We start from the raw sequence: 23,570 nt of genomic DNA, 5'->3' as shown, positions 1-23,570 counted from the left end.
TTCCAGTTATTTGAAGTACAGTGAGAGAATATTATGAACTTAATGCCAACAAATTTGACAACCTATGTGAAAGAGGCAAACTCCTACCAAAGCTCACTCAAGAAGAAATAGATAACCTGTATAGCCCTATATCTATCATAGAAATTTAATTTATTGTTCTTTCCCATAAATAAAATTTCAGTAGAGAATTCTAAACATGTAAGAAAGAAAAAAATCAGCCCTGGCTGGTGTGGCTCAGTTGGTTGGAATAGTGTCCTGTACACGGAAAGTTTGCTGATTCAACTCCTGGTTAGGGCACATACCTAGGTTGTGGGGTTCGGGTCCCAGTAGGGGTGTGTACAGCAGGCAGCTGAGGAATGTTTCTCTCTCTCTCTGTCCCTCTTCCTCCATTCTAAAAAAGTCTGTAAATATATCCTCTGGCCAGAATTTAAAAATAGGAAGAAAGAAAAAATCAACTCTACACAAACTCTTCTAGAAAATTAAAAAAGAGAGAATAGTCTTCAACTCATTCTATGAGGCCAGCATTATAGTGCTATCAAAGCCACAGAAAATATAACAAAAGAACAAAATTAAAGACCAGTATTCCTTATGCATAGATATATCAACTCTTACGAAATTCTGATCCAACAATGTATAAAAATGATTAACACATCACGACCAAGTACAGTTTGTCTCAGGAATGCAAGGTTGGTTTAATTTTGAAAATCAGTCAACATAATGGTTTGTATGAACAGACTGAAAAAGAAAACCCATATGATTCATTCTTGATTTAATAAAAAACAGCTCTCAGAAAAATAGGAATTAGAAGGGACCTTCCCCAACCTCATAAAGAGCATCTACCATAAACCTATAGCTGACATATATAATGGGAAAAATGGAATGATTTCCATCAGATTATTTCCACAGCAAGAAAATCCACTCTACTTCTCTTTAAACTTGTACTGGAGGTTTTTGCCATGAAATCAGGAAAACAAAAGAAATGACTGGCATCCATAACAAAAAAGAAGTTGCTCTGACTGGTGTGGCTCAGTGGGTTGGGCATTATCCTGCAAATTGAGGGGTCACCAGTTCAGTTCCTGGTCAGGAACTGACCAGGGTTCAATGCCTGGGTTGCAAGCCAAGTCCCCAGTTTGGGGCATGCAAGAGGCAACCAATGGATGCTTCTCTCGCACATGGATGTTTCAATCCTCTTCCTCCCTCCCTGTCTCTAAAAATAATTTTAAAAAAAAGAAGAAGTAAACTAAGCCCTGGCTGATGTAGCTCAGTGGATTGAGCACGGGCCTGCGAACCACACGATCACGGTTCGATTCCCAGTCAGGGCACATGCCTGGGTTGCAGGCCAGTTCCCAGCAGGGGATGCATGGGAGGCAACCGTACATTGATATTTCGTTCCCTTTCTCCTTCCCATTCCCCTCTAAAGATAAATAAATAAAATCTTTAAAAAAATAAGTAAACTATTTTTATTTGCAGGTGACATAATTTATGTAGATGATCTGATGGAATCTACTACAAAACTACCAGAACTCTTGTGAGCTTAGCAAGGTTTCAGGATACAGTCAATAAACAAAAACCAATCGTACTTCCATATATTTGCAATGGACAATAGGGTTTTTTAAATGTTTAAATTCACTTTAAAATAGCATAAAATAGCCCTGGCTTGTGTGGCTCCGTGGATTGGGTGCGGTGTGGCAGAAGAAGGAAGCACGTTTTCAAAGTGACCTACAAACGTAAACTAATCGGAACGGGGTATTCCCTACTCTGCCCTTCAGTAGGGTGTCAACCGTCCCGAGCTTGGATTTCCTGACCTGTAACAATACAGCAGTACCTACTATGTATTTGTCCCCCACTGGTGCCAGACATCATACTCATAAGGATAATTACAGCCCTGGCTGGGTAGTTCAGTTGGTGGAGTGTCATACCGATATGCCAATGTTTCCAGTTTCATCCCTGGTCTGGGCACATACAAGTATCAGCCAGTGAATGCATGGGTGGGTGGAACAGCAATCAGGTTTTTTTTCTCTCTCTCTCTCTAAAATCAATCAGTAAAAAATAAGAATAATTATGACTTTAAAAAAACCCTAATCATGTTAAACGGCAGCCCTGGGGACAAGCCTGGGGCTGGTTCTATGACTTAATAATCTCTCTATACTCATAACCAGTTGGAAATCTTGGAGACAGTCACAAAAATATTCTTGCTCTCCCTTCTTACCCTCAGTACCCTGGCCTCCCAGCTTGCTTGTACCCATAACCAAGCCAGATGAGATTTAGGGATAAAGAAGGAACAAAGAGCTTTACAACTAGAAAAAAAATAATGTTTTGCTATTGAATGAACTTCTATTGCTATACGTGAAATGCTTCTGAAAAGTGCATATTACTTTATTTCACAAGTAGTACTTACTGATTTCATAGAGAGGTTTCCTCCTACACCTTGCTTCAGCAAAGTGTCTTAGTGAAATTGGTTGCGCTTGTCCCACATCTGGGTAAATGGTGCTCTCGTTCCTCTCAGTTTAGCAAGGATTGATAGGAAACTACCATAAATGACAAAAAAATTCTGGTTGGACGCCATCTTTTACTGAAGTATTCTTCAAAATGATATTGAACAGTTCCATATTCTACATTCATAGCATTCTAAGAAATCACTTAATGTATACTGTGGCATTAAGTTATGCCCTGGCTTAAATGTCTTTCTGCCCTACAGAAATGAGGGGGAACCATCAGGTTCATGCAGCTCAATAAGAACATATTAAATTAAAAATTTCTAATTGCTAAAGCCTGTGAGAGCCCAGCTTTCTTTCTTCCTCACTTAGTAGTCTGCATACATAGAAAGATGCTCCTGCACTCTTAAGGGTCGTGTCCCCCGCCCCCCCCCCGCCCCATTCTTCTATAGCTCTGCAGGCATACTAATCCTAGGCATTAAAGAAATATCAAACCCTAATACATATCACAGCCTTGACATTCAAAAATCATTACCTTAAGCTAGTTTTCTAAGTTGTCAAGAGGGAAAACCTCAAAGTTATTTTTAGGCTTTTGTAAACCCCTAGGCTTGCCTATCTGGTATTTCAGTTTTGCAGAAAATAACAAGAGAAATAAATAACATGAGGCAAAGTTTAGACACGCCTCTGATGGCATATTCATAGATCAAACCAGGGAGAGAAGCTTCCCTGAATCCCAGTTCTGGATTCCCTTAACTGCATGCTCATCCCCTCTCCAAGCCCAGTTGTAACCCAGGTAAGAAATGTTTTTATTTGCTTAAGGAGAAAAAAAGAAAACTAGAAGCCCACGAGAAGAGAGGCTCGTTCTCTTCTTATCAACAGACTGGTTCGGATCCCTCTGCCAAAGCGATCCCAGCCTCTGGGAACCCCAGTGGGCCAAGCTGACAGCCCCTTTCCACCTCTCTTCTGAGGACACGTGTTCTTCCTGCCAAGCTCAGCGGCCTTCCCTGAGCCCCGCCCTGAGCCCGTTTCTAGGCCCCGCCCACCTCACCGCCGCCCAATCGCATCAAGGACCCCGCCTCTCCGGCTCTAGCCTGCCGCCTTTGTTCTCCCTCTCTCCCTCTTTCAGCCTGTGCGCTCCCGGCAAACCGAGTGGCAGCTGCTGATTGGTGGTCGCCGCACAGCGAATCAGAAGGGGGCACCTCACGTTTAGGACTCGGAGCTTTAAACGCTCCAGCCCCGCGCCGCGGGGCGCGCGGAGGAGGCTGGGGAGGAGGGCGGTGCGACTGTACTGGGACGCGTAGCGAGGAGCACGAGGTTCGGGTCCCTGATCGGGCTGGGATTGGCCGGCCCTCGCCTTCCCTCGCCCCCAGCCAATCACCTGCGAGGACTTACTGGGGGGGTTGCTTTTGGTGTCTTGCGTTTCGACCGCCAGAGCAGACCCCCCCCAGGTCCCGGTTGGCTCAGCGGTGGCTGGCGACTGGAGGCAGCACTCCTACCGCCGTGATGAGGCCCGGGAAAGCTTGCCTGCTGGTCCTGCTCCTGGCGCTGACGCAGCTGCTGGTCGTGGTGAAGGCCGGGGAGGAGGACGGAGGTGAGCGGCTGGGCGGTGGGCCAGGCCTGCGGGTTGGAGCGCGCAGCGCGGCACCTGGGGTGGGTGCGACCTGGGACCCGTGGGTTCCGCGCGGAGCTTTTCCAGAACCGATGCTGGCGCTAACTTGCTGGAGTTTAAGGGGCGGTGGCAGGTGGCCGGCATCGTATAGATTCCGGGAGAGCAGCGCGGTGAAGGGGCCGGGGCTGCGGGGCCTCTTTGCAAGCCCCCTGCCACGGAGGCTTGGACCGGACAGGGTGCAAAGTGGCTTCTGTGCAGTTGGCTCCTTCGTTCTGATTCTGCTCCGACTTTCCTGAGGTCCAGGGTACCGAGGAGAAGAGTTGGGGAATTGTTTCAAATTTCCAGGAGAACGCGCCCAGGGAGTGTGAAGGAGACGGAGCCACTGATTTTCAAACAGGATTCATAGGAGGCTGGGGACCCGCGGGCAGCAAGCATTTTACTTTTTAAAAAAAGTAGATTTGGAAATAAGTATCCCAAGGGTTCTGATTTGAGGGATAAAGGGATGGCTTGATCTGCATCTTTTAAAATTCGGAGGCACCAGTCCCTCAGGGAGCATTTATTGAGCACCTAGTATGTGCCAGTCTCTGCTCCTGGGTTCCGGGAAGCAAGAATGGGGCGTGTAGTCCCTGCTGGAGAAGCGCCCGCCCTCGCAGGAACGTAGGACTGCTACTAGTCATTGGTCCTGCTCTTTGCTTTGAAATCAGCTAGCTCAGAACAAGTGGATAAGAGGACTTTGAAAATTGGAACATACAAGGCATGAAAAGAAAGCTACTCCTAGAGAACAGGGCATCCTGCTACTGGTTTCAGCTTTCCTCCTTGCTGGTCTTTCTCCTGATAACTAGTTTTTCCTCTCTTTTTTTCCCTAGTGAGTTTGTTTCAATGTAATAACACCCCTTTTCGAATATTAGTGTGTAGGAAAGTGTGAACTTTATACTCTTTCAAACAGATTGAGTAACTTCTCTGGGGTCACTGAATCAAGAAGCTTTACCGAAATAGAAAATGAAGTAAAAGCTAGCACCTAGTGGAAAAAACGCCTGCCGAAAGGGACTAAAGTGTGGCTTTACGAATGTGACTTGGGACCTTTACCCAAATCATCTGGTGCTTATTTAAACACAGAGTCCCAAAATATACCGAAGCAGAAGTAATGGGGGGCCGGGGCGGCTAGGGGCACTTTAAACAAGTTCTTCATGGTTCAGAGATGGAATCAACTTTGGGAGGCACATTTAATTTTGAGGACCAGTGGAGATAGAGGATACTTTCTGGAATGTAGATAAAAAGTAAAAATCACTTGGACATCAAGGGCTACTGATAACCAGCACATTTATCATTTGGGTCCCAGGTCACTAAAGCAGTGGGGGCCTTGGGAGGCAGTTGCCTCTGGGCTGAGCCTGGGAACTTCAGAATTGTCCTCACCAAGGCAGGTCTCCCACAGTCCTCTGGGGTGGGCTGGCGCTTCTAGCCTTTGTCTGGACTCCCTCCCGTCCTTCCGGCCTCCCTGGCCCTTTCCTTTCAGTGCCTGCCACAGATAAGACTTACCCTGTGGATGAAGTTTGGACCGCACTTTCCTCTGCCCCGGTGTTCCAAGTTGGCAAGGCTTTTGGTTGTGCTTGTCTCTTTCCTACGTTGTAGATTCAAACGGCACAGTAGTGCCTGGGCTCTAAATGTGTGTGTGTGTGTGTGTGTGTCCCCGGGAATAGCCTCAGTTTGCAGGGCTTTCCTGTCTCAGATTAGAAGTCACCGATACTCTTTGTGCCTTTCCAGCCAACAGAGTGAAGGAAAATATTTTGATGTGGCTTTTGGGATTGATTTAGGTTCTTTAAAAGTAAGTGGAATGAAAATAGTTACCAGATTCTCTAATATATGTCCCCATCCCCCTTACCTGAGCTACTTTGGCCTCGTGCTGAGGAAGATGGCACCCTTCCAGTAGGCACTGGGAAACTATGGGTGTGTTTCTATCCAAGAACATCCAACTTTACTATGTTTTTTGTTCCCACCTTTTAAAATATATATATATTTTATTGATTATGCTGTTACAGTTATCCGGGTTTTTCCCTTTGCCCTCCTCTACCCAGCACCCCTGTTCCCTCCAGCAGTCCCCCACCTAGTTCATGTCCATGGATCTCACATGTGAGTTCTTTGGCTTTTCCATTTCCTATACTGTTCTCAACGTCACCCTGCCTATTCTGTACCTACCAATTTGTACTTAACCCCTGCACCTTCTCCCCCATTCTCTCCCTTTCCTCTCCCAACTGGTAACCATTCAAATGATCTCCAGATCTGTGATTATATTCCTGTTCTGGTTGTTTGCTTAGTTTGTTTTTTAGATTCAGTTGTTGATAGCTGTGAATTTATTGCCACTTTAATGTTTATAGTTTTCATCTTTTTCTTAAATAAGTCCCTTTAACATTTCATATAATAATGGCTTGGAGGTGATGAACTGCTTTAGCTTTACCTCATCTGGGAGCTTTATCTGCCCTTCATTCTGATTGATATCTTTGCTGGGCCGAGTAATTTAGGTTGTAAGCCTTGCTTTTCATCACTTTGAGTGCTTCTTGCCAGTCCCTTCTGGCCTGCAAAGTTTCTTTTGAGAAATCAGCTGACAGTCTTATGGGAACTCCTCTGTAGATAACTCTGCTTCTCTTGCTGCTTTTAAGATTCTCTTTATCGTTAACCTTTGGCATCTTGATTGTGATGTGTCTTGATGTGGTCCTCTTTGTGTGCATCTTGTTTGGGACTGTGGTTACTGGAGTTGCATGTCTACTCCCTTCACCAAGTTAGGGAAGTTTTCTTTTATTATTTTTTCAAATAAGTTTTCGATTTCTTACCCTATCTCTTTTTCTTCTGAGACTCCTGTGATTCGAATGTTGGAGCACTTGAAGTTGTCCCAGAGGCTCCTTACACTGTCCTCGTATGTTTGGATTCTTTCTTCTTCTTGCTGTTCCTGAAGGAAGGTTTTTTCTTCCAAATCATTGATTCAGACCTCAGTTTCCTCCCCTCCACTGCTGATTCCCTGTGAGTTTTTCTTTATTGCACTTAGTGTAACCTGCATTTCTGCCTGGGATGTTTTTATGCTCTTAAACTACCTAATGAGTTTCTTGAGCATCCTTATAACCATTGTTTTGAACTCTGCATGTTATAGATCGCTTATCTCCATTTTGTTTAGGTTTTTTTTCTGGAATTTGGACCTCTTCTTTCATTTGGGCCATATGTCTTTGTCTCCTCATTTTGGCAGCCTCCTTGTGCTGGTTACTATGTATTAGGTAGAAGTGCCTTGACCCCCTTTCTTAGCAGCGTGGTCGAATGTAAAAAAACACACCTTAAGTTGGATGGGGCAGAGCCTTCAGTAATTTCAGGGCGAGGCAGCCTGTGTGAACCAGGTCGATGCGGTCTCAGGTATGGTACTGCCGCTCTGTGGCTGTTTGGTGGGGGAGGGCTCTGAAAAGGCAGTCGCTGCTCCCTGGCCTCTAGAGTATTGTTTGGGAGGATCCCGTCAGCCTCGTGCCAGACACTTCGGTTCTTCCCCACATGCCACTGGTGCCCTTCCAGCTGCTGCCCTGATGCTGGAGCCCACAGGCTGTGAGTCGGAGTAAGTCCTAAGTCTGTACAGGCCCTTTAAGAGCAGACGCCTGAGAATCCCACAGTTTCTTCTGCAGCCTCCCCAGCCCCCACCGGTTTTTACAGTCAGAGGTTATGGGGACTTATCTCCCTGGCACTGGAACCCTGGGCTGGGTGGTCTGGTGTGGGGGTGGGATCCCTCATTCGCAAGATATCACTCCCGATTTTTATGTGAGACCAGCCCGTTCCAAGTCTGCCTCCCCTACCTGTCTAAATGAATGTGGCTTCTTAATTCTTTGGTTGTCAGGCTTCCTATAAAACTCCATTTTCTGACGATTCTGGGTAATAGTGGTTTAGTTGTAATTTTTGCTGTGGTTGTGGGAGGGGACAAGCTGTGTTTACCTATGCCTCCATCTTGACCGGGAGGCTAAGAACGTCCGACTTTAAAAGTAAAGCCCCATGAAGAGTGGTCTCCCCACGAAAATGGGGGGGCTTTCTCTGCAGGGGAGCATGGGTTTCTAGTAGGAAGGAGTATAGAGCCAGCACCTTCTCCAACGGCAGAGGAATCGGTCCTTATGAAGAAACAAGTCACTCTCACTCTGGCCCATGGTAATTCACAGACGCCCATTTCATCACGACAGCCCCCCCTTCCCCCCCACCACCACCACGAGTGCTCACGGACCACGTCAGGCCGAGCCTGTGTAAAGGAGCTTTGCTCTTCCTTTTTGTAAAATTCTCCTTATCCCAGTGTGTTGGGTGGGTTACAAAGTCCCTCTCCCTCCCCTGGCTGTGTTTTTCAGCTTATAGAGCAGACTGAGTCCCCCAGTGCTTTCTGTCCGCTCTTTCTCCATCTGCCTGCAAGTAAATTTGATTGTGCAAGTAAATCTGACTGGGCAGAGCAGCCAGGGGGAGAGTAGACATGTGTGCACTGCCCGTGAGTCCTGCCTAACTGGCCACAGCGGCCATCCAGCCCAAGTGAGTGTCCAGACCAGACCAGGGTGGACGGTGCTTCCTAGGTGCCCCAGCTGGAGCAGAGACCTCCTTATCCCCACTCCCCACTCCCCACCCCCCACCGCCTCTCACTGTCCAGCCCTCAGCTTTGCAGCCCTCAGGCAGGTCATTTGGGTAGAACTTGAGAACGAGGTTGTCTTCCCCAGCATCCTCCCTCCTTCCCATCCGGGAAGCCTTGTTCTTGGTGCTGCCTGGTGACAGTGCTGGGGCCCTGGGGCCTCTGCAGGCCTGTCCACCCAACAGGGTTCCTGCGTGGAGGAGGGGAGTGGTAGGGGCCAGGGGAAGGGATGTTGGAGAGCTGCGGCCCGAGTACAGGGTCTGGGCCAGGAGGAAAGCAGAGCGCAGGGGCGGGATCTTGTCCCAGGAAACATGGGCACCTGCTTGGTTTGCTCCTCTCACATGGGTGGGTTTCCTTTGGGGGTGTAGAGCTGTTTCTCCCTCCCCCCACAAAGGGATGTGAGCATCAGAGAAAAACAGTGAGGGGTTCAAAGGGACGTCGTTGAGGAAAGTGGCTGGAGGGGTGGGGGTTTGATTTGTTTTGGGTGACTTCTCTGCAGATTGTTCGGTTTTAATGATAATGAACAAGGCTACCCCCCACCCCCAGACCAGTTCCCTGGCCCCTCTGAGCAGCTGCAGGGCCAGCCTTGAAGTAGGTGGGGGAAGATTAGTTAGGGGTGGGGTGGGGCTGGGACTGGGCCAGTGCCAGGGGTTCCAGGGTCCCAGGAGCAGGTTTTCACCACCAACAACAACCCCCCCAGCCCCAGACTTGGTAACTGTCAGCCTCGCTTCATCTCCTGGGAAGCATCTCCAAACACAAATAATTGGCCCCTGGAAATGTTCTGGCTTCAAAGTTAATGAAATCCTCGCACAAGCTGCCCTGGCTTCAGGTGCCCTTGCTGTTGTGAGCAAAGCTGAAGGACCTAGGGAATGAGAACCACAGTCCCATGACACCTAGTGTCCATAGTTCCAAAAAATTTTTTACCTGGACATTGATCGTGGGGTGCACTTGGATTCTCTGTTCTGAGAAGAGAGGTTTGTTTGCCCCAGGCAGGAAGCACGTCAGTGAAAGCGAACCTTACCCTCGAGCTCGACCTGGTGGGAACCATGTGTGAGGTGTTCTCTGAAGTTCAGGTCAGGTCTGAGCTGAGCCTGGCTGCAGGGCGCAGCCTGGGAAGACTGCAGGGCGGCGCTGAGGGTCCCTGGGTCAGATCTCAGTGCAGAGCAGACGGGGCTAATGCTGGCTTCTCTGTGTTTGGGCAGGAGGCTTGCAGAGCAACCTAGGGTGCAACCTCTGTGGAGGGGGCGCTCCTGTGGGGCATTTAGACTTTAAATTCTAAGTCTGGTTTTCAGACATCTTTTAACCACGGCACAGCCACCCAGGACGCAGACTTAGAGCAGAAGTTCTGGGCACAAGTCTGGATGTCACCACCGTGTCTGGTGGTGGCCCCCAGGGGCCACTCAGGACTCGTGACACATTTTGAAGGGTTGAGGTTACAGGAACATTTTTGAGGAGAGTCAGCCAGTTTCCTAACCAGTCTGGGTGTTTTGCACTCAGATTCTGATAAAGAAGACGCCATTGAGGAGGAGGAAGAGGAAGAGGAAGATGAGGAGGAGGAGGATGACTTGGAAGTTAAGGAAGAAAACGGTGTCTTGGTCCTAAACGACGCGAACTTCGATAACTTTGTGGCCGACAAAGACACGGTGCTGCTGGAATTCTACGCCCCGTGGTAAGGCCCCTGCTCCCCTGCCTGAGCCCAGCAGGGCGGGCGTGGCTGGGCGCAGGGCCGTAATTAGCCCCAGGTGCAGGGCCACCAGGAGCTCAGCGCCCCGCCAGTTTGCATGGAACATCCCGTGAGCCAGCCCTTACAGAATGCGGTCCCCAGTGATTTAAAATAGGAACTTGTCCTCTGACGGTGACAGCTGGGGAAGCCGGTGGCGTTTCACAAGCTGTGGTGACACGGAAACCTGCGTTGGTGACAGGCATCCGACCCATCTCCAGGCCACCCACCTCCCTCCTGCAGCATTAGGGTGGCTGCCCTGACTCGGCCTCAGAGGCAGGCGCCCCGCCCCTTCCCTGTCTCACCCTCACTCCACAGTGCACACGTGGGTGGCCACCCGTTGCTCCTCCCACCAGCTCTCTGGTCTCACAACCCCTTCTTTCCCCTTCCCCCACCCCCCTGCTTCACTTTGGAGACATAATAGTCAAAATGTACATATGTGTCTAGTGCTTGATGTTCAAATATAGTATACAGTGTTTTAAAAGAATATTTATTATTATTTTTAGAGAGAGGGGAAGGGAGGGAGAAAGGTTGGGGGAGAAACATCTATGTGAGAGAGAATCATGGATCAGTTGCCTCTCCCACACAGCCTGACCAGGAACTGAACCCACAACCTAGGCACATGCCCTGACCGGGGATCGAACCACGACCTTTCAGTTTATGTGCAAGGGTGTTCAGCCCACGGGCCACATGCAGCCCAGGCTGGCGATCAATGCGGCCCAACACAAAATCCTAAATTTACTTAAACCCTTTTTTTTCTCTCTCTCTACCATTTTCATTACTGTTTGTGTGTTTAACGTGTGGCCCAAGACAACTCTTCTTCCAGTGTGGCCCAGAGATGCCAAAAGGTTGGATGCCCCTGGTACGAGAAAATGCCCAACATACTGTGCCACAACGGCCAGGGCAAACTTAATTTTTTTTTAAATTTATTGAGGGGGTGGGGAGAGAGAGAGGAAAGGAGACACTGATTTGTCATTCCACTTAACATAGGCGTTCATTGGTTGATTCTTGCATGTGCCCTGACTGGGGATCCAACCCACTGATGCACCTGGCCAGGACAGTTTTCAAACTTTTTAGCCTCGGGATCCCTTAACACTTAAAATTTGAGGACCCTAAATAGCTTTCATGTGGATCATGTTTATCAGTACTTAGCACACTAGAAATTAAAACTGAGGGGTTTTTCTAAAGATTTTATTTATTTTTAGACAGAGGGAGAGGGAGGGAGGAAGAGAGGGAGAGAAACACCAATGCGTGGCTGCCTCTCATGGGCCCTACCAGGGACCTGGCCCGCAACCCAGGCATGTGCCCCGACTGGGAATTGAACCGGAAACCCTTTGGTTCACAGGCTGGTGCCCAATCTACTGAGCCACCCCAACCAGGGCTAAAACTGAGAAGTTTAAAAAGTACTTGTTTTTGTGTAACAGTGACCCATTACAGGTCAAGATCAGAATGCTGACGTCGCTGTGAGTCGTGCCTCTGGAAAACTTCACTGTTCCCTTGTAGGAGAATGAGTGAAAAAGACGAAAAATGTTGTTTGGAGTTTTTAAAGGATTTTATTTATTTTTAGAGAGCAGGAAAGGGAGGGAGAGAAACATCAGTGTGTGGTTGCCTCTTGCACGCCCCCTACTGGGGACCTGGCCACAACCCAGGCATGTGCCCTGACTGGGAATCGAACCAGAGAAGACCCTTGGGTTCGCAGGCTGGCATGCAATCCATTGAGCCACACCAGCCAGGGCACAAAAGAAATGTTTCAGTAGAGTTTCACCTCAAAGGCCCTTCACATGGGGTCTCTGGACCGAACTTTGGGAAACGTATGGATGAAAAAACAAGACTCAGAGACACTGAAAGAATGTGCCCAAAGCGGAGCAGGAAGTGGGTCCCAAGCCTGTTTGACTTGCAGCCACCTGGGCCTTCCCGTCACGTCTGCCCTTAACTGCAGACAGCGCCCGTCCCGATGCCCCGTTTTTGTTCGCATGGGTGCAGTTAAGCCACCACAGGTACCGTTAACTTGCTTTTCTTTCCCCAAACCAAACTCTTAGGTGCGGACACTGCAAGCAGTTTGCTCCAGAATATGAAAAAATCGCCAGTACCTTGAAGGAGAACGACCCTCCCATTCCCGTCGCTAAGATTGATGCGACCTCGGAGTCGACGCTGGCCAGCAGGTTTGATGTGAGCGGCTACCCTACCATCAAGATCCTCAAGAAAGGGCAGGCTGTTGACTACGAGGGCTCTAGGACCCAGGAAGGTGAGTGGTGCCCAGCTGCTGGGAGGAGCCAGGGCCAGGCCTCGCTCCCCCGGGGAGGGAGTTGGGGTACTAGAAAGCACTGGGAGTGACCTCTGGGGTCAGCGGCTTCTGGGGATGCTCCTTGCTGGGGTGTTCAAGGTGACCGAGATAAAAATAACCTTGTCTTTACGTGGGAAGGATATCTTACAAGAGGTGGAGCTTCTCGTTGGTGTTCTGGAGCTGCAATTTTTATTTTATTTTATTTTTAGAGGGGAAGGGAGGGAGAAAGAGAGGGAGAGAAACATCAGTTGATTGCTTGTAACACGCCCCCAAGTGGTGACCTGGACTACAGCCCAGGCATGTGCCCCGACCGGGAATCGAACTGGCGACCTGGTAGTTCGTAGGCTGGCGTTCAACTCACTGAGCCACACCAGCCATGGCTAGAGCTGCAGTTTTTAACCAGTTTGCTGTAGCACAGTGGTGTTCCACAAGATTTTTTAAAGCATGCAATACCTGACTGTTTAGTCAGGGGCACTGACCTCTTTTCCCTTGGATTGTCAAATTAAAAAATGACAACAGCCAATACAACAATAGCTATCCAGTGAGAATGAATCAAAAGTATGCCTTTTTTTTTGATCAGGTGGGCAAAATGGGGATATTTTTTGGTGTGCTGCAGAATTTTAGTAGTTTATGTGCCATGGGACAAAAAAGGGTGAAAATTCCTTCTTCCAGAGCCACGGCTCTCAACATTCAGCCTGCGTCAGGGCCAGCAGAGCAGAGTCAGGGTGTCATGGGGACATCGCAGAGCCCTGTGTCCAGAGTCCCCCCTTCGGTAGTGTCAGGTCAGGCTCAGTAACACACATTTCTTACGAGCACCCCTGAGTGTGAGGCTTCAGACCCAAGCCCCACACTGAGACCTGTGGTGTGGGCAGCCAGCCTGGTGGCTCTCTGAAACCAGGCCTGGGGGTCCCTGCCTGCTCTGGTTAAGCATTAAGTAACTTTATTATATGAACGAAGAAATAAAATTGTGGTGCATCCTTTAGGAAGAGTGCATCTCTTCGAGTCACTTCTGAAAGGTTGCATTCCATCTCCCATTCCCGGTGTGGCGTGGCGGTAGCAGCACTGGGTAGGGCTCACTCTCACAGCCGTGCGCTAGCCCTGTGTCCTGGACAAGTGCCTTCCTCTTTTCGGGCCTGGAGTCGCATCAGGGATGAGAAGTCACTTGGACTGGGTCTCAGAGTTCCTTCAAGTGGTGCGAGTCTGTCCTGCGACCCTTCGACACTGGAGCCTGCCACTGTGGGGTGCGCAGACAGATGGCGCTGACGCCCGTTCGTTTGTACTTAGCTGTACTCTGCATTGTCTGCCTATCAGAGCGCATGTTTCGTGGGCTACTGTCCACTCTGACTGGTTATCCCGCTGCCGGGCAGGAAGGTGGCTACTGCAGCAGGTTCGTCCTTTGTCCTTCAGAGGCACTTTGTACACGTGCACACTGGTGTGTGTGTGTGTGTGTTTAAAGGATTTTATTTATTTTAGAGGGGAAAAGAGGGAGAGAAACACCAATGTGTGGTTGCCTCTCACGCACCCCCTACTGGAGACCTGGCCCACAATCCAGGCATGTGCTAAGTGGGAATTGAACCAGCGACCCTTCGGTTCACAGCCTGTGCTCAATCCACTGAGCTATGCCAGCCAGGGCTGTTAGCATATCTTAAATACCATCTGTACCCTCCTGTTTTTACTTAACCAACGTGTCTTAGTCATGTTGTTTTGCAGGGAACTGAATCTAAAAGTGGACTGACAATAGTGTGCTGTGTTGCCGGAAAGTAAACAGGCTGTGTATTTGGAGTTCTGTGCTCAGTGTTTGACTAGAGGGATGGCGCAGCTGGGAATCTTGAGAGCAGTGTTTGCCGAGGGGGCTTCCTGGGCCTGTGGCCCTGTGAGTGCGATTTAATGAGCAGGTCTCCCCGTGGTGACAGACGCAGGCTCTGAGCATGGACAGGGCAGGCGGTTCTTGCCATGGGCGCACATTCCGGTCTGAGAGCTCGTGCTGTGTGGAAGTGGTTCTCACTGGTTCCTTCGTGGGCTTCACAGCCCCCCAAAAAAACAGAAAAGGACGTATGGACAGTTTGCTGCCGCTGCTCCTGAGAACCACTGGGAAGATGCTTTGTGAGAATACGTCTGTGTCCCACTTCCATCCTTGAATTCATCTGTGGGGACCCAGGCCACATATGGGCCCTTTTTTGTTTCCAGTCCTCACCCAAGGATATGTCTAGTGACTTCTAGAGAGGAGAAGGGAGACAGCGGGGGTGGGGGAGGAGGCAGACAGACACATCGGTGGTTGCCTTCTGTATGCGCCCTGACTGGGAATCGAACCTGCAGCCTTTCAGTGTGTGGGAAGACATTCCAACTGCAAACGGGCCTCTTGGTAACGTGGCACCGATGCAGCCTCAGTGGTGTGGGAGCTGCCACTCTCTTCGTTTTCCTCGACTTGTGCATGTTTTATGATGCTATAATGCGCTAGTGCTGGATATGTACGTGTTAGGGGGCGCTGTGGTCTGGGGAGAACGGAGCCTCGTGCATCGGGCTGGTCTCGGGCTGCAGAGAGAGGTCTGCCTGTGCTCAGTCTCACTGCGTTTCTTTCAGAAATTATCGCCAAGGTCAAAGAGGTCTCCCAGCCCAACTGGACGCCTCCCCCCGAAGTCACGCTTGTGCTGACCAAAGACAACTTCGATGAGGTGGTGAACAACGCAGACATCATCCTGGTGGAGTTTTACGCCCCATGGTAAGATGGTGTGGGTCTCAGGTCGCTCAGATGTGCGTCGGTACCTGTGCTGGGCACCCTGCTGGCAGCGGGTGGGGCGGCAAAGATGGCGGAGAGCAAGGCGGGGGCTGCTGAGTGCAGGGAGACCATGTCGTGCTGGCCCTCCTGGGGGGCTCGCTCAGCGCCCTCAGCAGCAGGCATGTGGGGGTTGGCGGGGCCTCGCCGGGTTGTTCAGAAACCCTGTGTCACCGGAAGGCTGCATCTGGGTCGGGACAGGCCCCTGACAGAGTGGCTTCCCCGGGCAGGTGCGGGCACTGCAAGAAGCTGGCCCCTGAGTACGAGAAGGCCGCCAAGGAGCTGAGCAAGCGCTCTCCCCCAATCCCCCTGGCCAAGGTCGATGCCACCGCGGAAACGGACCTGGCCAAGAGGTTCGATGTCTCCGGCTACCCCACGCTGAAGATCTTCCGCAAGGGAAAGCCCTTTGAATACAACGGCCCAAGGGAGAAATACGGTAGGGCTGCTGCCTTCTAGCTGGGTGAGGCGGGCCAGCTCCTTGGCCTGGGCAGGTGGGCGGCGCGCAGAGTGCCCGCAGCCCCAGCCCCTCCTCAGGCCAGTGCTCTGCCTGCAGGGATCGTGGACTACATGATCGAGCAGTCCGGGCCGCCCTCCAAGGAGGTTCTGGCCCTGAAGCAGGTCCAGGAGTTCCTCAAAGATGGAGATGACGTCATCATCGTTGGGGTCTTCCAGGCGGAGAGTGACCCGGCCTACCAGCTGTACCAGGATGCCGGTGAGCCTGGCCTTCTGCACGGGTGGCACACCACCTGGGGTCCTGCTGCTTTTGCACTGTGGCCCCGGGCGTCAACTTCAGGGTGGCTTGATGAATTACTGCAGCGCCTGTGGGGATAGGCCTTGTGTTCGCACAGATCAGTGGCTGGAGGCTAGTTCCCTGTGGCCCTGATGGAGGACAGAGAACTAGGAGGGCACAGTTCCGTTCACCCAAGTTCATTGTTGTGCTCCCTCGCCTTCCAGGGTCCCCTTCCCAAAGCCAGCCCCTTCGCAAGGGGAGGCTCTTCACCAGTAGGTGGGGGTTGGTATCAGGCCTGAGCAGGAGTCCCGGCCCTGCCAGTTCTCAGCCCTGTGGCCGACCACAGGCAGGGCCTGATCGGCCCGCTGTTCTCCTGCCCACCAAGGTGGTCTCGTCCACCTTGAAGGTCGTCACGTTCACTGAGGAGGCACCTGGCCCAGTGTGGTAGTCCTAACAGGCACCCGTGGGGCTAGACTAGCTAGTCTGAGAGGCGACACTCCTGGGACCGGCTGTCGGTGCTGTGGGGGCCGGGCACTTGTCTGGGTGGGGCAGGCATGCTTGCCATCCTGGATGGCCCCTGGGTCATGAAAGGAAACGGTTCCTTCAGGGACAGCAGGGATCCCCTCCACCCTCACCACTTCCCTCGGATACCCCCACCCTCCCACTGCGCCCGCACCAGAAAGACCCGGTAGAGCTCTAACCACAACCTTCTACGTGCCCTGCTGGCCGCTTGGTGCAGATAGTGGGGCGCGGGCCCCTTCGTGCTTCCTTGGTCTTTCTCGATCGAGCCACCCCGTCTCCCACTCCCAACTCCTGGGGGAGCAGCTTGCAGAGGGCACCCCAGACCCACTTCCCATGTGGGTGCGAGCCCCTCCCGAGGGTGTGAGGGGTGGTCTGTGACGACCCGGGCCTGGGGCAGCGGGCTGCCAGTCTGGGCACTATGCTTCAGGTCAGGCCCGGGGCTCGGCCGGGCTGGGCTTCGGGCAGAGGTGGGAGGCACCGGGCCTGGCGCGCCGGCCTGTGTACTGCGGGCTGCATGGAAGGAGGGAGCAGCCTTGGGGACGCAGGGCGGTCTGCGGAAATGGGAGAAGTGAGTTCGTGAACATGGAGGGGCGGCTGGCAGAGGTCAGGAGGCAATTCTGTCTCCTTGTCCGTGTCTGGCTGCTAACGCCGGAGGCACCCAGAGGCTTAAACAGGGTGGGGACTTAGCCTGCGAGTGCCTTCCAGGTGGGCAGCCTCTCTTGACCCTCACAGCGGCCTATGTGGTAGATTCTCCTGTTCCTACCGAGGACGACTGAGGCTCGGGCCAGTGAATACCCAACAGTCAGCAGGTTGCAGAATTACGAATTGAACCCAGGTCTGTCTGAGTCCAAAAGCTGTGGCTTCTCCTGGCCGCCTCCCCCAATCACGTGGTGTGCTGCCCGGCTCAGGGGGCTCCAGGTGCTGTGGTGAGGACAGAGTGGAGGGCCTGAGCGGAGGGTGACCACGCAGTCACCCCAGGTGGAGGGCAGGGGCGACACATGGGCCCTGTCTGGTCTGGTGGCTTTATCGGAGCACAGCTTTATTTATTGGTGCACTCTCTCATGCACACGTGGTCCAGCTGTTTCCACATGGGAGCACACTGTCCAGTGCTTGGGGCCGTGTGGCCACAAAGCCCAGGACGTTCACTGGTCCTTTCTGGAAAAAGTTCGCCAGTCGGGGTTTATCTCAGGAGGTTGACAGGATTTAAATGCAGTGTGTACAGTAAAGGAACCACACTCGGGGCCCTCCCACCCGGGGGAGGAGAGCCCCAAGCCCTGGGAGGGTGCTGCATGGGGGAACTCGCCCTGTGCACACAGCAGGGGACACGCTCACTGTCACCTGGTGGCAGGTCGCCCGGGATCGAGCGCTTTCCAGCATTGGGGATGGCAGGTGGCCAGACACCTGACGGATGAGCTCCAAGTGCACATTCAGTTTGATAAAACATTTTTTACAGATTCTGAGATAAGAGTTTTAAGATATTAGGCTGTACGAAGTTTTTTGGTTTTGTTTTTTGAATAATTGACTTGAGAGAGCAAGGAAGGAAGAGAGAGGAGAGAGAACCCTTGATTTGTTCTACCTGTTCATTCATTGGTTGATTCTTGTATGTACCCTGACCTGGGATCGAACCTGCGACCTTGGTGTGTCAGGATGGCACTCTAACCAACTGAGGCGCTCGGCGAGGGCAGGCCTGTACCAAGTTTTAAAATCCAACATTTAAGCTCGAGGCGTTGTCCGCACAGACCTCACAGTGGTCGTCACACTGTTTTTCGGGCATTCGCTGTAGTTGACGTGGGCCAGGAGTTAAATCTGGATCATTAAGCAATTTAATAAATTGTACATTTATCATTCTGTTTGTTTTTTTCAGCTAACAACCTGAGAGAAGATTACAAATTCTACCATACTTTCAGCACTGAAATAGCAAAGTTCTTGAAAGTCTCCCCTGGCAAGTTGGTCATGATGCAGCCTGAGAAATTCCAGTCCAAATACGAGCCCAAGAGCACCGTGATGGACATCCAGGTGGGTAAGGGCGCTCGGGCCTCAATGGGCCCTCTGAAGAGCCAGACCCTGGGCGTCCGACGGGCAGGAGGACTGTGGTGGTGCCACCAAGGGGGTTTGCAGCGTGGAGGTTTCCCTCCCCAAGGCTCCAGCCCTGGGCCCAGCCCACAGGGAGGCCCCCAGTCTGGTTTCATGGGGCAGCGCTCACACACTCTCAGGCGAGGGGCCCTAGCCCCAGGAGGGCTCCACCTCTCATGCCGCTCTCAGCCTCCTGGCGCCAGCCTCCCTCAGGTGCCCCCTCTCTCCCCCCACTTTGTGGGGTTGGCCTGGGTCTGCATTGTTCCTGCCAGGCTGTGCTGCCCGTGTGAGCTGAGCCTTGTTCGCCAGCAGGCGGCCCGGCGCTGAGCGCTGCAGGGCAATGGCAGGCCTCTCTGTTTGCTGCTGAGGCTGTGCAGCGTGGCTGCTGCGTTTGGCCTTTCTTTCCCCTCCCACCCCTCTCTGGACTGAAGAGGGAGCGCCCAGCTCAGTGTTCCGAGCACTTTGGCGAGCAGATCCTCGGTGCGGAAGAGGCTGGGGTGCAGGGCAGTGACTGCCTCCCCCAGGGCCCCACAGCCAGTTGGGAGCAGCTGAGGAGCGAGGGTACGTGTGCCCCTCTCTGGGCCAGGCCGTGGCCCAAAGGGCTCCCTGGGGACCTGGAAGAAGTGGCCGGAGTCCCCTGGTATGTAGCATGTACTGCAAGGAGCCACCATGCCCCTCTAGTCTGTTGTCAGGACAGGGAGTGGGCTGACCTTGGAGGCAGCCCCAACCTACCCGACTCCCGGGCACTTCAGTGCCCTTGCTCCACTTCCAAGACTCCGTCCAGAGAGGGCTCCGTCCAGATGAGCTTGGCGTGCAGGGGGGTGGGGGGACTAGCGTGTTCCCAGGGAGGGCCTGTAGCTTCTAACAGGTTCTTGAAGACATCCTTGACCTCAGAAATGTTGGACCGTGCAGCCCACTCCGTTGTGGCCTTTTCCCTTCAGCCTGCGTTTTTAGACTTTAAATGGACTGGTGGTGTTTATATGTGACCCCAGTCCCAGACACTATAGGAGGCCACTTCGTAAAAACCCACACAGTGCAGTCACAAGCAGTGTTTGGAGAACGTGGGCGTAGACATCAGGGCGAAGGGAAGACAAGGGCAGGACAGGTAATGTGAAGCGAGGTGAGAGGTACGCCCCAGGAGCTGCGCAGGGAGCACCCGCCACCGTCCATCGGCTCGTAGACCCTGAGGCGTCTGGGTTGAGGCCCACTGCAGTTACTCTTGAGGTCACCTTCAGGTGACACCCCAAGGGCCCCAGCTGCCCCCCCTCACAGCTTTTCCCGCACTCCCCTCCCATCCTCCTGGTGCCCTGGGATTAGACCCCAGCTGCCTGGTCCCCTGCTCCATCCTCAGTGCCCTGCGGCCACCTGCCTGACTCTCTCGTTCAGGTGGGGCCCAGAGTCTGTGCAGAGTGTGGTGTGCACCTGCCACGTCAGCTGTGTGGCCTCAGGCATCCCACTAAACCGTGCTGCACCTCTGTCTTCATCTGGAACAGGAGGTGGCGGCCCCCCACACCTTGGGGTGGCTGTGAGCCTGGGGTCCGGAGGGCCTGGCTCAAGTTTTTCCTTAATGTGAGCCCTCAGGAGCCCCCCGCACTAGGGCCTTCTGCACGCCCCTCAGGGCTGTCAGCTCTCCCGACAGCCTGGGCTCAGGGTCCCCACGCGCCCAGTTGGTCCCAGGTGCTGCATGAAGATTGGAGCCGGGCTTGCCTCCCGCTGATCACCTTACCTGGCAGCCACCTGGGCGCCAGTCTGAGCCAATCCCCACACAGCTCCATCTCAGGGGATGGTGACAAATCAGGCTACTGCCCCAGCCTGGCCCCACGCTTTGCTTGAGACCACACCATGCTCTGTTCTGCAGGCTGTCAACTCAGGGGTGTGGTTTCTCCGGGCAGGAGGCCAAGCCCAGCATGACCGCTCACCAACTGCCCATTTGGGCCTCCCCACACCTCTCTGAGCTGCATTCCTGGCATCTCTGAAGCATCCTGGTGGGACTGGGGAGGGTGGAGGGTGTGAGGAGGGCGGGGTGGACCCTCCCACTTAGTTCACTGTGGTAGCAGTGGTCTTCTGGCGGCCAGGTCTTTCTCCTGCAGCTCCTGACCAACGTCACAGTGAGCCCAGGTTCCGAGGACAGGGCTTGGGGCTCCTGCAGTGGCCCGACAGTCTCCCCTGAGGTTCAGTGGAGGACGGGGGGGCCCAGAGACAGCAGGGAGTTGCTGGAGGTGCTTGAGCGGGGCTCAGGGCTTCTCACTTCCAGTGGCCCCCTGTGCCCAGTCCCGTCTTTACCGGGTGACAGCGACAGCAGCAGGTGAGCATGTTTGATGAGCCCCGTGGTTGGCAGCTGCTGCTCACCTGTCCCCGCTGTTTCGCAGGGCTCCACGGAGGGCTCGGCCATCAAGGACTTTGTGCTGAAGCACACCTTGCCCCTGGTGGGTCACCGCAAGCCCTCCAACGAGGCCAAGCGCTACTCGCGGCGCCCTCTGGTGGTCGTGTACTACAGCGTGGACTTCAGCTTCGACTACAGAGCTGGTGAGGGCCCTTACTGGTTGGTGGCCAGCTGTGTTTTCTTTATGGCTTCAGGGTCATTTTCCTTCTGTGCTCCAGGCAGGCAGGGGCTTATGCCCCTCAGCACAGGCCTCTGGGGTGGGTTGAGCTTTTGACCAAGGTCCCCTGCTTGCACAGGTGGCTTTTTCAGCCCGAACCTTGTCAGAGAGTCTTTGGGGCAGATTCTTACCCTCCACCCCGGGGACTCACGGCCCTTCGTCCCATTGCAGCCACTCAGTTCTGGCGGAGCAAAGTGCTGGAGGTGGCCAAGGACTTCCCCGAGTACGCCTTTGCCGTCGCGGATGAGGACGACTTCGCCTCGGAGGTGAAGGACCTGGGGCTCAGCGAGAGCGGCGAGGACGTCAACGCTGCCATCCTGGATGAGGGCGGACGCAAGTTCGCCATGGAGCCCGAGGAGTTCGACGCTGACGCCCTCCGCGAGTTCGTCAGGGCCTTCAAAAGAGGTGGGCCGCGAGGGGGGCTGCTGGGGGCGCCCCTCGGGTCCTGGCCGTGGCACTCTGCGCCTCTTCCTTCAGATCGCTGGTGCCAAGCCTGATTCTGGAACTTTCCCAGGGACCTCAGGGACACTGGAGATGAAATATCCCTGTCCTTCTGCTTGCCTTCTCTTTTCTTTCTTCTTTTCTTTTTCCTTGTAGTAGAAAAAAGGGCAGATGTGTCTTGGAAATGTCAAGAAGCCTTATTTTTAAAAAATTTAAAACAGGCTTCTGGTGTCTGTGGGAAGTTGTGTGTGTGTGGAGACCTGCTTTACAGCATCACATGCCTGTCTCTGTTGGCCTGGGTGAGCCCCTGGCCCGGCACCCACCATCACAGACAGACCCCCAGTTCCCTGCCTGCCGGACCGCGCTGCTGGGCGCCTCTCCCTACACGGCCCTGCTGCCTGGGCACCAGCTGTCCCTGGAGCCCCTGCACGTCCTAGTGCAGCCTCACTGCACAGGACCTGGCAGCCAGATTGGCCTGGGACCACCTGCGCCCTCTCTGGCCTTTGCAGGGGCTGGGAAAGGACGGTTGAGGAGACCGGGGAGCTGAGGGTGGGCTGTGGGGGCCAGACCGCCAGGGTCACTCACATCCCTCCCCCGCTCACTTCCCCGGCAGGAAAACTGAAGCCAGTCATCAAATCCCAGCCGGTGCCCAAGAACAACAAGGGGCCGGTCAAGGTCGTGGTGGGGAAGACCTTCGACTCCATCGTGATGGACCCCAAGAAGGACGTCCTCATCGAGTTCTACGCGCCCTGGTGCGGGCACTGCAAGCAGCTGGAGCCCGTGTACACCGCCCTGGGCAAGAAGTACAAGGGCCACAAGAGCCTGGTCATTGCCAAGATGGATGCCACCGCCAATGACATCACCAGCGATCGTTACAAAGTCGAGGGGTTCCCCACCATCTACTTCGCGCCCAGTGGGGACAAAAAGAACCCAATTAAGTTTGAGGACGGAAACAGAGACCTGGAGCACTTGAGCAAGTTCGTGGAGGAGCATGCTACAGCGCCGAGCAGGACCAGGGAAGAGCTATAGGCTCCGAGGCCCGCGGACAGCAGGAGGGACCAGACACGCGCCGTGGCCTCCAGCGGCTGCAGCCCGGTGAGCCGCCCGGCCCTGGGCAGCACAAGGGCTGTGTCTCCAGCTTCGTTTTTGTTTCAATTTTTTATACGCTGATATTTCACCTCACACTCTGATACTGAGTAGAAATGAATGATTCAATAGATGAGCCCAGATTTTTACAGAGGACACTTCTATTTTTATCATTATTTGGGGTTTGATTTTTTTTTTTTTACCTTCCACTTTCTTTAATATATTTCTTCAGAGCAGATAAGTTGAATCTGTTCCATGTGAATGCTTTTCCTTAATTTAAACTCTGAAAACCTTTTCGCTGAATCATGTCATGGCTGCCCTTTGCTGTGTCACTGTCGAGGAGTGGCAGGTTGGGGCGATGTGGTGACTTCATCGTAGCCCCGCACCCGCCCAGGCCGTCGCTGCCGCCTGCCTGACCGCCGGGCCTGGGAGCCGTCCACAGGGACGCAGCACCGGTGGGACCAGGCATCGCTGTGCCTTCTCCACGGCCCACGGGACGAGGGGCCTTCCCCTGGTCACCAGGACCCAGACCCGAGGTGCAGCCCCACCTGTTCAGCTCGACGTGGATGTGGGCGGAGGGGAGAGGACTGGGCGCAGGCGGACACTCTCGGGGTGGAGGATGAGGTAGCTGTCGTGATGGAATAAAGCAAATGTTGAAAGTTAACCTCCATGA

General features: G+C 53.2%; 1 protein-coding gene across 1 annotated transcript; it reads left to right on the top strand.

Moving 5' to 3' along the window:
- The first annotated feature begins 3,938 nt into the window (after positions 1 to 3,938).
- On the top strand, positions 3,939 to 23,561 carry PDIA4 (protein disulfide isomerase family A member 4). The gene is made up of 10 exons (XM_037035545.1): positions 3,939 to 4,026; positions 10,166 to 10,337; positions 12,428 to 12,633; positions 15,253 to 15,391; positions 15,676 to 15,881; positions 15,999 to 16,157; positions 18,562 to 18,713; positions 21,140 to 21,296; positions 21,542 to 21,775; positions 22,425 to 23,561. The coding sequence occupies exons 1-10, from the start codon at positions 3,939 to 3,941 to the stop codon at positions 22,838 to 22,840; spliced, it is 1,929 nt and encodes a 642-aa protein (XP_036891440.1). The 3' UTR covers positions 22,841 to 23,561.
- The last annotated feature ends 9 nt before the right edge of the window (positions 23,562 to 23,570 follow it).

Source organism: Sturnira hondurensis, unplaced genomic scaffold (genome assembly GCF_014824575.4).
Source record: "Sturnira hondurensis isolate 20B ecotype Veracruz unplaced genomic scaffold, ASM1482457v3 Scaffold0022464, whole genome shotgun sequence".
In the NCBI taxonomy this organism is placed as follows: domain Eukaryota; kingdom Metazoa; phylum Chordata; class Mammalia; order Chiroptera; family Phyllostomidae; genus Sturnira; species Sturnira hondurensis.
Note: the sequence above shows the minus strand (reverse complement) of the source record. Positions and strands in the feature narration are given on the sequence as shown.

What these genes read in the sequence shown, in the direction of transcription:
- PDIA4 (XM_037035545.1), top strand. Translation starts at nt 3,939, where the DNA reads ATGAGGCCCGGGAAAGCTTGCCTGCTGGTCCTGCTCCTGGCGCTGACG. An exon ending in CTGGAATTCTACGCCCCGTG is followed by an intron (nt 10,338 to 12,427) that starts GTAAGGCCCCTG and finishes CCAAACTCTTAG; the next exon opens with GTGCGGACACTGCAAGCAGT. An exon ending in CAGCTTCGACTACAGAGCTG is followed by an intron (nt 21,297 to 21,541) that starts GTGAGGGCCCTT and finishes GTCCCATTGCAG; the next exon opens with CCACTCAGTTCTGGCGGAGC.